At 35.5% G+C, this 14447-nt stretch overlaps 1 protein-coding gene across 1 annotated transcript in view; it reads right to left on the bottom strand.

The window, feature by feature from the left end:
• LOC137026289 (voltage-dependent R-type calcium channel subunit alpha-1E) overlaps window positions 1–14447 on the bottom strand; it is a 104619-nt gene that overhangs the window by 41823 nt on the left and 48349 nt on the right. The window contains exons 4-9 of the mRNA XM_067393573.1: window positions 13465–13568; window positions 7565–7741; window positions 5976–6139; window positions 3582–3685; window positions 2727–2842; window positions 1945–1998 (exon numbers count right to left, since the gene is read on the bottom strand). Of these exons, the coding sequence (XP_067249674.1) occupies window positions 1945–1998; window positions 2727–2842; window positions 3582–3685; window positions 5976–6139; window positions 7565–7741; window positions 13465–13568 (719 nt within the window). The remainder of the gene's footprint in view (window positions 1–1944; window positions 1999–2726; window positions 2843–3581; window positions 3686–5975; window positions 6140–7564; window positions 7742–13464; window positions 13569–14447) is intronic.

Below are 14447 nucleotides of genomic sequence, written 5' to 3'. Positions count from 1 at the left end.
CTGCACTAAAGGATGCATTGAACTGCAAATAAAGCCGCTTGTTATATTTTGCTGTTGTCAAGGAAACAATGAAGTAAACATGAATTCCTTTCATTATATTTTATTTTTTAAACTCTCTTCAGAGTGCCATTCGGAAACCTACTGCTCTCATATATACATAAGGGCCAGAATTGGTCTCAGTCTCTCCTGACCCTCTAAAAATGTTTTTCCATTTTAAGGCTGTTTTTTTTAAGATAACTGTCTTAAACGGTATGATGGGACTCTTACAGGCGAACAGCAGGGGCATCGAAATAGGAGTTCACCATGGTTACTGCCTGTTTTTCATTCACAGCCTCTGGGAAGCTGTCAATCACCATTTAATAAAAAAAATATATATAATAATAATAATAATAATAATAAAATAAATTAAATAAAAACCTTGTTTGATTCTGGGGAAAACCTGTCGCCTTATACAGGATTCCAATGTCATGCGGTGGGTTTTTGCTACACACGTGCACACCATGAGCAGGACCGTGGCTTCTTGTTTATTGTGACATAAGTCTATTAAATATATAATCCCTGTGCCGCTTTATGGAAGCAGAACAGGCTTTATATGCCAGAACAGGCTAATGAATAAATGACAGAGTCCTGCACGGGTCCAGTAAACCTCACCCACACAGCAATTGCAGTACTTAACAGAACACTGAACAGTTATCTGAAAGCAGCACTAATTTAATTCGGTACCCGACCCAAGTAGACAAAAAAAATTTATTTTCTCATGTAACACAAGCAATCAAACCAACATTAGGCATTCTGAGTTGATGCATTTAAGAAAAATGTCCAAAATGGTAATTAATAAAAAACAAGATGAGAATGTGTATCCTTCTTGTAAACAATACAAAACATCATGTGAACGATCTGCCCATACAGGCCATTTTGAACAAATGTGCATTAATCACACAACAGATGCTTAGAGGTCTCCATAAATTAAAAAAACATATAGCCAAATATGAGCCTTTACTGTCATAAAATATTGGAGATATTTAGGGGATTCACTCTGCATTCAAATACGGTTTTCTCCTGAAACACTGCAGTGTACACTGTAAAAAAAGACAGTGATTTTAATGGTAAAAGACTGTAAAAATACTACTGTGAAAACCAGTTAATTGGTTTACAGAATGTTTCCATACTATATACGGTGAATAACTGTAATAGATATAACGGTACATTTAATGTAATTTTACAGTAAAATACATTTAAATTTACAGTTTTTGGAAGTGAAAATTAACAAGTCATTGTATAATTATAGTTAAAAAATGTAAATTGACATTCTCACAATTCCCTGCATGACACTTCACATTTGATATATTTTCGTTGAAATAACTGTTTCGTCTTAGTTTTTTCTAATCAGTTATGTACATTAGGGTTTTATGTTACATGTAATGTTGTTAAATCAATGTTTATTGCATTTAAAAAATTTCATGTGTGTTACCATAATAATGTTCAGTTTTTGTGTGAATGACACTGTGCATCTTCTATATATTAGTATTATCCTTGTCAGCTTTTGGAAAGCTGCTTGTGATAAACTTTAATTCATCATGTGACTCTCATCACCACTGTGTTTGGTGGTTGTCAGTGTATTACAAAGATATAAAACAGATATTAGAACTTCAAAGGGTTGGTAAATTAATATTATATGAAATAAATGTTTTTACCGTAAATTTAATGTAAAATTATTCCACCCGATACATCAAATATTAGCATTTCACTTGCCTGTGTGCAGGACTTTGATAAATGATGAAATCTGTACAGTGAGAATGCATATTTACTAGGATGTACTAGTGTACACTGCACTAGGTTGTTCAAAATAATCACGACCCTGACCCTGACACATAATTAAAAACTGCATCCCACAATCTATGTGGGAAAATGAGAGAGAAAAGCAACAGAGGTCAACCATCTCACCATCTAAAGCAGAAGGTCCTGAATTCTTATTCTCCTCTGCAAGCATAACCTCCTCTGCAAAATAAAAAAAACGAATTTGAATCTTAAGTTGTGCACATACAATAAATTGAAAAACTGTCATTCAAAATCAAATTTAACCGTGGATATTAACAAAACGTTTTTGAGAAGTTGAACAAAGGAAATAATGAATAACAAATATATAAGATACAAAAAAAAAAAAAGATTCTGCTTCTAGGTCACTTAAATATGAGACAATGATCATGTAATTTTTTTGGTTTATTTTTATTTTAATTAAAGCACAAGATGCTCTCTGGATCATTCTCAAATAATGCTGGAGAACATGAGGTTTTACACAAATGTGTGGCATCCACAGTGCTAATGTTGTTAAAAGCCAAAAGGATACATAACAATACATAATATATTTTTCACTTCAGCTTTTTACTTGAATTGTTATACTGATAAGAGGGCTGGGCAGTATGACAAAATATATCATTACCACATTATAAAATGTCTACTGTTAGAGACTTTTTTGTAATTTGCTTCTTTTTTCTCATATCGAGAAATAAGAATTTGGTCATATTGCCCACCCCTAAGTGATAATATAATTTGTAAGGAAAAATTGCAAAAAAAACCCTGCATGTTCTTTCACTAGTGTGTCTCTTTTGAACGGTACTCGATATCCGTTGTAGAATGAGGTGGTGCTATGGCAGTGTGTTTTGACAGATTTGACTTACTTTATTTGTTTTGCATGGTGCATTTGCCAGGTCAGTGTGTAAGAGTACCTGCACGGTCAATCCAGGCCCGATACCCGTTCAGCTCCCTCTCGATCTGCTGCTGTCTCCTGAGCTTCATAAAGGCTCTTCGGTTCTCCACTCGCTCACGCTCTTTAGCAAACTCCCTAAAGGAGTCAACAACATACAATTACCCACACAGAGAAGAACCTGAGGCATGGGATGCACTTAATTTATCAAAGTGTTTCACCTGCAGTGTGAAGGAATGAAAGGCGGAGATAGGGAGGCTGTGTCCAATTTGCATAATTTTTAAAAAAATTACGTTGAAATCACACAATTTGTGGCTTCTACAGAACATATTTCAATGCCACTGTTAAGCATTTCTCTATGGAGAAACATCTCTTTTGATTTTGTCAGAATTATAAAAATGGAAACAAAGTGAACAGTTTTTGCACACTTTGCCCATTCCCATGAAGCATGAATGACATAATTGAGTTTTGCATCACAGTAATATATTACATTTAAAATATATTACAGTAGAAAACAGATTGTAATTGTAATAATATTTCACAGTATTACTATTTTACTGTATTTTTGATCAAATACTTACAATCTTGGTGAGCATAAGAGATTTCTTTCAAAATAAATAAATAAAAACTTTATTTGATTCCAAACTTTGGACTGGTAGTGTACGTGTACAAAGAGCGAAAAGAGAGATGTGTAGAAAGAGAAAGAGATAAGGTCGCTGTGTGTGTAGTAACTTAATTTTACCTCTTGTCTCCAGAGATGAAGTTAATACATTTCACATTAACCTCCGATAAAACTCATTACCCTGGGTCAACTCAGACATCAGGTTAGATGTAGTGTCAGTTTGTCTTAGAGCTCATTGAGGAAAACAGTACTCACCCTGACAGGACTCCTAACACCAGATTCAACACAAAGAAGGAGCCTATTATTATTAGGGGAATGAAGTAGAGCCAATTCCATGTAGGGCCTAAGGCATCGTTGGTCTGTGCAAACACAAAACAGGAAGTGCACAGTTCTTAATCTTCAAAACAAAGAAAATATTTTTTTGAATGTGCAGTATTATAACCCAAATGCCTAGATTGCCTAGATTGAAAAAGTCTGAAAACCATAAACCCTGCCCTTGTCAGCGGGGCTCTGCTCTGCCGTGCAAAGGGTGTGATCACTGCGTGGGAAGGTGGCATCATTGCCCAGCTGAGCTGAGAGGGTGTTCCCCGCATCCCGACGCAGCTGCAACAGCTCAGTTATGAGTGTGAAAAACGAGTCTAACTGTGGCAGCATGACTTGCGTCAACATGTATGACACCACATGACTGATTAAAAACAATATGGACTTGGATGAACCTGCTTGATATATTGGTAACACTTTAGGTTATATATTGGTAAATACAATAAGGTTCATTAGTTAACTACATTAGTTAATATGAACTAATAATGAACTGCACTTCTACAGCATTTGTTAATGTTAATTTCAACATTCACTAATACATTATTAAAATCAAGAGTTATTAACATTAATGAACAAACTATGAACAGCTGGATTTTTATTAACTAATATTAACAAAGATTAACAAATACAGTAACAAATGTATTGCTCATTGTTAGTTCATGTTAGTTAATACATTAACTAATGTTAACTAATGAACCTTACTGTAAAGTGTTACCGATATATTATTGTATGTAAGAGCTGAAAGCATCGACACATGGCGCGGTGGCACTTTGGATGCCGACTTGTGGTACTTTCCAATACCATCCTCTCATCCTATCTCTCCACAATGCTTCCTGTCACGTCTGTGCTGTCTGATGCAATAATTCAATAAGTATTATTATGTAATATCTCTGTGCTTTTTTTTTAAATAAATAAATTGTACTTTGAAAGACAATTTGACCAATGAATTTCCAAAATAATTTTCCAGACATTCAAAAGTACAGGATCATGATTTTAAAAATGTATTTTACTGTAATTGGCCTCACAAAGAATAATTTTCATTATTTGAGGGTGCTTACTGTATATAAGCAGTCTATCTTAGCAGAACCTTAGCAGAAATGATTCTGTTTAAATTTTAGTAATCTATTTTTACTCCCGGAGAGGATTAAACCAGTGTTTATCAAGCCGTGGGACAATTACAGGTCTATTTTGACGCGACGTAACACTTACATCCAGGTAGGCAAATGTCAACAGTTATGCAGACTGAATGCCAGTGGGCGGGGCTTATGGTGTGATGATGCAAAACTATGCATCAATGCCTTGCTCTGGACGCAGGCATATGCAAATTTATTTGCACGTGTGATCTCACCAATCCCACAATATCCAAACGAGCCGTTTTCGGAGCTTTATTAAATAAATGCCCTATTTACAATGAGGAGGACGTTTTAAGCTATGAAACTTGCAGGATGTTTTAAAAGATTAAGGCAAATTTGATGACCCCTGTCATGACCCCATTAATAAACATAATTTTATCTCAAACTATGCATGATTGTTTTAAAGTCTGAGGAAGTCCTCCTTCACAAAAAGAACATTAAAAAATATTTTTAAAAAATGGCATTCTGTGCTCAGAAACAAGCACTATGACTGAAGAACAGAGCCAGCTCAGCATGTAAATGATATTAGTTTGATCAAAGTCAACCACCTAAGCTTATTCCACCAAAAGCTCCACTGTTAGGACTGCGTCTAACACCTCTCATTTTCCAGTGCTTGGAGCTATTTGGAGATAAAACCATTTTGACAAATGCTTCCAAACAGAAATCAGGGAAAAGCTACACAGTACTGCATACTGTACATAAGACCCGTACAACAGGTCACAGCTGCCAGTGAGGAGGAAGTTCATCAACCATCAGTTTTAGCTAAAATGGGCCAGAGATTTTTGTTTTGCCATTTATTTATTATTTTGGGGAGAAGAGAAGGAATGGAATTAGGACACAATGCAAATGTATTCTGCCCGCATGAGCACCAAAGATCAATGTCTCCCAGTACAAATGCTAACCACAAAGCCACGGTACCAACAAAAACACTTTCATTATATTTCTTCAGAAAGCAAGGCTTGAACTCATTCAACCCATTACTAGCCAAAAGCCTCAACCAATGAACAGTAAAACGAGGCATTAAACCGCATAAAATGTTAAATATTACAAAGATTCTAAACACAAATGCTACAAGAGCTTCTTTAACAGTGAAGTAATGCTTCAACTTTGAATTACAATAAGATTATAAATTTATACATTTGGATTATAATACAGAAACAGTGTTACATATCAGTCAACTGAGACAGAAACTCACATTATAGAGTATGGTTGTCCAGCCTTCCATGGTGATGCACTGGAAGACAGTGAGTATGGAAAATAAGATGTTATCAAACTGAGTGATGCCATCGTTGGGTCCGGGCCCGTTGTTAGTGCAGGTATAATTATCAGGACACAACTTGACACAAGGTTCAGATTTGTCTATATGAAACGAGAGAGACAAATATTGTTTAATGTATTTTTTTGTCATTTGCTTTACTGTTTGTTATCATCCAGCTAATAAGAGGAGGCCTACAGAAAGAGGAGGTGTTTACTTCATGTATGGGAGGAGCCAAGACTCTGATTTGCAGATCTGTATGGACCCCTGATTTTTTTTCTTGCAAATGGTAATAATGTTATTTTTCTCAATACTAATGTTCTATTTTGTTATTTAATAACATGTATAGGGCTTTTCACACTGCACTTAACCCTGGGTTATCTCGGTTCAAAACACCGCTTTTAACCAACGGATGCATTCACACAGGCAGCAGGAGCAGCGCGTAAGCGTCAGGCAGGAGCGTCTCGTAAGCAGCAGTGAAGCGGGGGTTTCGACTCTAAAGTGTCAACTTAACTATCCCCTGCGAAGGCCTATTTCCCTTTCCTTTCCCTATGTATAGATAAAACATTATCAAAATTATTCCAGTTCGCATAGATCCGTGGACACGACTATTTTTTCTGTATTATGCGGACCAGACAAGTAATTTGGCAATATCACTTTGTAAAAAGACCAAGTTTCTGCGCACATTCACATTCAAACACGTAAATCAACACCAAAAATGCATTAAAGGTCTTCGGTTTTCAGTAGGAAAGGAGTCATTTAAGCGGCCCATAAGTTAATAATTAATTTTTACAACATAAGTGATTCAATCAAAAACCTACTTTAGCTTGATAATATTTTCTTAGAGTTGCTGTAAAGCCAAAACAATCTGTCAATTAATGTTCCTATTATCACGGTGAAGATGCTTTAAAACAGCCCATATTATAAAAAGTGCTATGTAAATGAAGATGACTTGACTTTAATCCAAAATGTCCATTCAATATAAACTTGATAGTACAATCGGCAATGCAAGCTTGTGCAATGCTAGAGCTGTGTAAACAGGTTACGTGCTGCATTCATCCAATCATTGACACTGACACCACAAATATGCAAATAAGAACGTTAACCCAGGGTTTAGGAATGTACAATGTAAAACATCAGCTTATGAATACCTAGGACTAATTGTAAACCCTGGGTAAATTATGAGCAGTGTGAAATGTGAGGCAAGATAATCCGGGTCCATCTACCCGTGGTTTAGAATGACCCAGGGTTAACTATTTCAAGTGTGAGAAGCCCTCATGTGAATTATGGTAAAAAAATAAAATAAATAATAATAATAATAAAAAAAAAAATTCGAAGAAAGTGTTATTTGTGACCCTAAAAGATGTAAAAAATGTTTTTTTTTTTTTTTAATTCTGTTCTTTCTTTTTCAGTGTTCTAAAGATTTACACTGGATCCCAGCATCTGACATAAACATAAATGAAAACATGTATATCTAGGTACTCTAAGTTTGTACATGTGGAAGTGTAGATCTATGCATGTTCTTATACTTGTGTTTGTGTGATTCTTCTCGCTTTTAACGGCTGGTTCACATTGCTTGTGGAGTTTTCCACTGTAGAACTCTAGTCCAATAATGGCAAACATGAGAATGGCAAAAAACAGCAGCAGACCGATCTGTAGCAGTGGCACCATTGCCTTCATTATGGATTTAAGAACTATTTGGAGACCTAAAAAAACATAAAAATGTATATCAATAAGTATCATTCACACATAAACATGAAAATTTCAACCCAGGCTCATTGGAAAAACACGCCTGTGGCAACGTTTCGCGGCACCTACAGTAAACGTAACCTACAACAAAAGCAAAAGTAAGATTGAAAACACATTTGCTGAGGCAACTATGCTATTTTAGCTGCTTCTACAAGTCTTTGAACTCTTTTATCTAGACTTGTGTTTAAGAGGTGGACAGTAGTGAAATATTTTTACTGTACTCAAGTAAATTTAAAAAGTATCTAGACTGTACTTATCAGAGTGTTTACTTTATCCAAAGCATAATGTCATACTTTTTACTGCACTACATTTCATAAATAAAAGTAGTTTATTTACCTTTAATACTTAAGAACCTTAAAAAATTAAGTAATTTTTTATACTCAAGTAAAACTTTGAATTACTTTTACTTGAGTAAAAGTAAGAAAGTACAATATTATGCTTTGGAATATTGTGAAGTAAAAGTTTTCTAAAGAAAAACACTGATAAAGTACAGACACGTGAAAAATGTACTTCAGCTGAGCAAACATACTTCACTACTGTCCGCCTCTGTTGTGTTTCATGGGACTCATACCCATGCGCTCCCCATTGCTAGTGCAATGCTGTAGCCGGTGAGCTACTGAGCAAGTTCAGTACATTAGAAAAGCCATACATATGGAGCTGGTTATGTGATGTAATCAAAATGTATTACTTTACAAAACATGTATTATGGCAAAAAGTGTTTTTAGGTCATAATCAGTGGCTGCTCATGAGGAGAGGCAAGGAAGGTACAGCTTACCCAAAAGTTTGAGATGAAAATGGGAGAAGGACAATTTAATGTTAATAAAATTCTGTTATTTTATTTATTTCATTTCATGTCACAGAATGTGTATTTCTTGTATGTAATTTCACCATTGTATATAACCATGGACGGATTGGCCATGGGGCAATTTTGGCAAATGCCAGAGGGGCCGGACCAAATTTTTCAATGTGGGCTGGTCAGTTTTCTTACATATATAAATAAACAGGCCAAAACCGCATAGGACGGGTTTTTATTGCTAGCATGATTTCATTATGTTTATAATAATGTTAAGAATAATAAATGTTAAGAAATGGCCGGCCCAGTTGGCAACAGCCGGCCCGGTCCCGAGATGGGCCGACTGCCCCGCCCCCTTTGGTTACTGTGGTACTCTCACACCACACATCATGCTCTGTCAGAGTGAAAAATACATTGGAGCAAAGAGGACACTGACAATGCGTCAACAGACAAGAGAGATTTAAAAAATAAATACCATTTTGTAGCTCTTTAATGTGTCTTGACAGATTGCTGTAGCGACTCAGTTCAAGCAGCCCATGACACTACACACCATTTTTAAAAATCAAATCCACGACGTTAATCTAACTGCTTTGTCGACATAAACATGGATACAGTGTTATGATTGGTTAGATAGCCAGTCAATCAAACTCAGTCAATATCAGTCATCAGAGAGAGAGCGCAACACAAGCAAATTGTCAGTAAAATTAGCAAAAAAGGAAAGGCGGTGGAGAAAAGGTTTGAGAAAGCAAAAAAATGCTCTTAAGTCCGAAACTGTCAAATGCCTAAAATTAACCAAACTGTTTTCAAAGGGTTTAAATTCAGCTGCTGCAACGGAGGACAGAGGTAAGGAAGAAAAAAAAAAAAAAACAGAAAATACAGCTAGCTCAAGTCATTTTCATGCAATTCAATTCATGCTACTTTGCTCCAGTGTTTTTTTTTTTTTTTTGTGTATAAGTTGTAAGCGTAGCATACAACCCGTGTATATTTAAAATGTCATTGCTTCGTGATAATTGGTTACAAGTGTTAGCTAGTTACTAAGTTACATGACTGAAATATCAGCAGATAAGGTGGGATTTAGGGTAAACAGACTGCTGTACACTACTTGCAAAGTTGCAATTAGTGTTGTCAAAAGTACCGGTACTTCGGTACCAACTCAGTACTGAAATTTTGAAAATGTGACGATACCCGCATTTCTGTAGTACCGGTAGTACAGAGAATCCGTGTATATTCGGTACCCACTGATAGGACTGTGGCAATATTTTACGTGAATATGACACGAGTGAAGCACAAAGCTTTGTTTACAGAAGCAATAATAGCTAGGTTAGCAATTAAACGTGACATCGTAGCCATGGAAACATTTTGGTTCATGCAGAATGAGAGGTACGACAGTCCATAAATTAAACTTTGTTCTGTTTTGTGAATCGCGATCTGTTCACCTGATTATCAGAGAATTAAACAATATTCCATTAGTTATTCCACATGGAATCTCTGTTTCTTTTCCCAAATCTTCACTCACGCAGGGGATTATAAACGTTTCTTTCGTTCACATTTATTAGGCTATTCGCATTCTTTACTGTGGTAAAGTAGAAAAAACTCCGTAGGACAGAAACCTTTTTGCTTGCACGTCAATTTCTATTTAACACAGCTTGTGCTCGTTATTAGACTTTATAAGGCACGTCAAGTTTATTTGTATAGCGCGATTCACACACGCTGGTGATTTTTACTTTCGTTTTCTCTGGCAGCGCTAAATCAAACATAGCCTGAATGTCTGAAGATAAAACTCGCTCTTCAGACCTTTTATAACAAGTTTCAGTTGCTTGTAACATCAGAAAATAACATGAAGATATTATTAAAGAGAAATTATCTCTTTCCTGCTCGTGTCCCACATCCTTCTCAAAGCGCAGAGCGGTCTATAGCAAAGACTAATAACGGGACTTTAGCTATATGATGCATATTTGTGTGGAAATAAAAAACAAATTTTTTTAAAATTAATATTTAACTTTCTTATTATTTAGGTTACCATTATTTACCGATATTTATTTCATAGTTTTACAGGCTGTAGTGTGTTGTTTCTCTGACGGAATAGCTCAAATAAACACGCACGTCTGTTACCCCTGTTTAAAAAACAAGCATATGCTTGTAAGGTAAGTTTTCATGGTATCGGTACCGACTACTGGAATTTTGGTACCGTGACAACACTAGTTGCAATATAGTCAAAAACACGTCAAAAACGTATAGCAACCCAGGTGAAAAAAAGTACATTTCCATAATGTAGCCTACTTAAAGTGCTCTATTTCCGTACACTAATTTTGTACTTAATCGATTGTTCTTAATTTTGTACTTCCATAGTATTTTTTAATAAAATTATTCTTTAGTACTTGATAAGATAATCTTAAGAATATAGTGTAACTAAATGGTGTCTCAAAATAGCACAGTTGAGTACACTAAGATGTTCTTAACATTATCTTAAGAAGTACTTAAGAAGATTTTTTAGTATATTAAAGTACAAAATTAGTGCTTGAAAATAAAACCACCACTGCTCTTCCCCAAAAGTGCCAAATCTACCAATGTATTACAATAATTTGGAAAACTGTGCTAAGGACAGTCTGAGGGGATATAGAAAGGGAAAGGGAAGGCAAAATCCATAGCCAAAGTCTTTTGCCTCAATTGGTAAAAAAAAATAAAAAATAGCCAATCACCATAGAGTATTTCACTTTCAGCAGATAAAGTTGAAAAAATACATTGCAGAGGAGGCTATCCTCCCTTTTTATATCAACCAATCATTGTAGAGATGTACATTTTGTGATCTTAGTTTAAACTGCTACCACTTATAATGTACCAAAAGATGCCAATAAAACAGCTTGTGAACAATGTGTTGCATAATGTTATATTTACCTCAACAAAGCTATTCAGCAGACCTGCCAACCTTGGAAATTTTTTTTGAGTACCAGTGTGATGCGTTTTTCACATTTCACTACACCAGTTCAAAAGCATTTTTTAATTCACAATTAATATAATGTGTGCTTATACAAACTGACAACCACAAGTGAATCGCATTCATATATTTAATATGGACTAAAAAAATTTGTTTGCAATTTCAAGGCTATATTTACATACAACTAACCTGACAGTTGAGTCTTTTATACAGGTTTTGTAATGAAAACTAGTCTAAAATTAAGAAACCCTTAGAAAACAGTAAACATTGAGTTTACATGCGATTCATTTAAAATACTTAATTTATTATTCCAATATCCAAATATGATACTAAATCCCACAGAAAAAAATGGTTTCTATTTGTAACGTGCTGTCTTTGAATTATAAACAAGACAAACATTCGCTGAATAAAGGTTAGCCAATGCAGACATTTATAGAAAACAATGGACAATGAATAGAAAGGACCAATAAGAGCAAAATGTATCAAGTATTCAAGAATTTCAAGAAGGTAGTCCGATATATAAGGAGGGGTTGTGTTAATGATCTTCCCTCTCTTTGTGCACGTGCGCGTTTGTGTAAGAGAGAGGGGGTGTATTGTAATTGTATTGTAATTGTATTGTAATTGCGGCAACGAGCACTCAACATGATTTCAAAAACAACACATCCCAGCGCCAAATCGCCTATTAACACAAAATTGATAATCAACTAGAGGTGTTTATATTGTATTAGATATCCGCGAGATGTTTCAAAAAGTGGTGGGGACAATATTGACCCTTTAAAAAGTGGTGGGGACATGTCCCACCCGTCCCACCCGCAAATTACGCCTATGGTTGCTGTCGATTTGCAGCCTTTTTTTTATTGATAGGCTGTACGCATTTGTCAATCATCCGATCCGCTTGCTATTTGGGCAAATGAACCCAGCGCTATGATTGGTCAAACTCTTTCTTTTTACTACGCGTGCACAGAGGAGTCACCGGGTTTTTGCGTAGGATAGAGTGACAAATTGTACCAGCGTACTTTGAGGGCAAAATGCGTACCCACTACGCAAAATGCGTACATGTTGGCAGGTCTGTATTCAGTGACCATAAACCTGTTAGTCAGCTAGAAAAATTAACTCTAGAGGAGCTTTTTGCAAAATATATGAAACATAATACATATTCAATATAATTTTGATGTTTCAAGTATGTTTGAATAAATCTGTCAAGTTTTTATAACAGCCACCATTTAAATGTTTATTTTTCAAAAAATGAATGTAACTTACTATAATAACTTTATTAATAACTTCCTTTTGTGTAATTTAAATGTTTGTATAAAAAAAACTGTTGAGTTAAACCTTCGATATTATAGTAATGTTGTACCAACTGACTTCCCGTATAGTTTACAGCATTAGTTGAGAGGTTTTTCATTTGCCATGAACTGTACCTGATATACAGTATATTCAAAATAATCGATATCGAATCAAATTGACACTGAATTGAAAGCTTGTTAATTGAAATCAAATTGAATCATGAAATTTGAGTTAATACCCAGCCCTAGGGAAAAGGAATAAAAGGAATTTCAGCTTGAAACTGCAGTTAATTGTATGTATAGGTACGTTTTTGGAGATTTGCAGAAATGTAGGTAGAGGAATGCTTATCCAATGAGCCTAGGTTGGAAAATGTACTATTCATTTCTTTAGATGTGGAAAAACACTGTGTCCTAACCAGATGCAATGTGACAGGTTACAGATGTGTGGAGTGGGTTTTTGGACCAATGAGATTTTACAGTGCAGCTACCCAGATAAACAGACATTCTTGCAACAAACAAAAAGCCTTGTTGCATGTAACTTGTTGCGGTTGGATTTGTCTTGTTGTTTTATCGCTTTGCACCTGATTAGGAAACAGTGTAATAATCTTCCTCTAAAACAAAATTACACAGTGTGATTAAGAACTTCATTTAGATTCGTAAACATACTAGGAATGCCAGAAACCAGTTTAAGGGGCCGTAATACCCTCACAGCCCTCAGCGTTCGCAGGTCTAATGAAATATTCATGTGGGCTCCTGCTGTGGCCAGAATCCTGTTAACAAAATAAAAACAAACATAGGTTAGGCGAAGAAACCAAACAACAATTTTGCAGGATATATAAATATTTCACAAATATGTAAATGATGGTGTTGGGTAAACTATGCAATCTCCATCATTAGTGCCATGGTAATAGTGATGATTCATAGTGACACTGTAGGTAAAGGGGAGTAATTAGAGCAGTGGTGCTAAATGCGTGTAGTCCTTAATGAGGTAATCCCTCTCAATGAATGACAGCCAGCACACTTTCTAATAAGGGTCACTTCTGATTCACAGCTTCCTTCTAAGAGCAGGTGACATTCATCAGGCATGAACAATGAGTCATCTCTGTTTTTCATTCCACTCGTTTGTTTTGTGTATAGACCTTATGCCACAGAGGAACAAGCGCGCAGCAGTCTTTAGAATTTTGTGTTTTAACTGTTTTGCGGTAGCCCTGTATATTTCTATGGAATTGCTGTTAAAGATTAGCTGGTGAAATGGATTTACTTGTTGCAGAATTAACAAAAGTTATCATGAGCATTGTAATGAAGGGCATGTCATAACAAATGTCAGAAGACTGGGAAAATTTTAAAATGAGTAGTTCATTCATAAATCCCTAAGATCTCACCTTGATGTTGTAGAAATACAAACCAGAAGACAGATCACAATGAGCGCAATGCTGAAAAGGGACGGAGCTACATAAGGTCTATAGTCCCCTACACACACAAACATATTCACTAGGGGTGGGAAAAGGAAAAAAAAAAATCGATCAATTCTCTCTCCAACGATTCTGGATCGATTCTGAGAATTTTAGAATCGATTCTTAGCTTAGTTTTTATTTGGATGCGCAATGACGCTGAGTGTGCTTTAGAAACATCCGTATTCAGCTTGCTTC

Source organism: Chanodichthys erythropterus, chromosome 9 (assembly GCF_024489055.1).
Source record: "Chanodichthys erythropterus isolate Z2021 chromosome 9, ASM2448905v1, whole genome shotgun sequence".
NCBI classification, from domain to species: domain Eukaryota; kingdom Metazoa; phylum Chordata; class Actinopteri; order Cypriniformes; family Xenocyprididae; genus Chanodichthys; species Chanodichthys erythropterus.
This window is presented reverse-complemented; position numbering and strand designations above follow the sequence as displayed.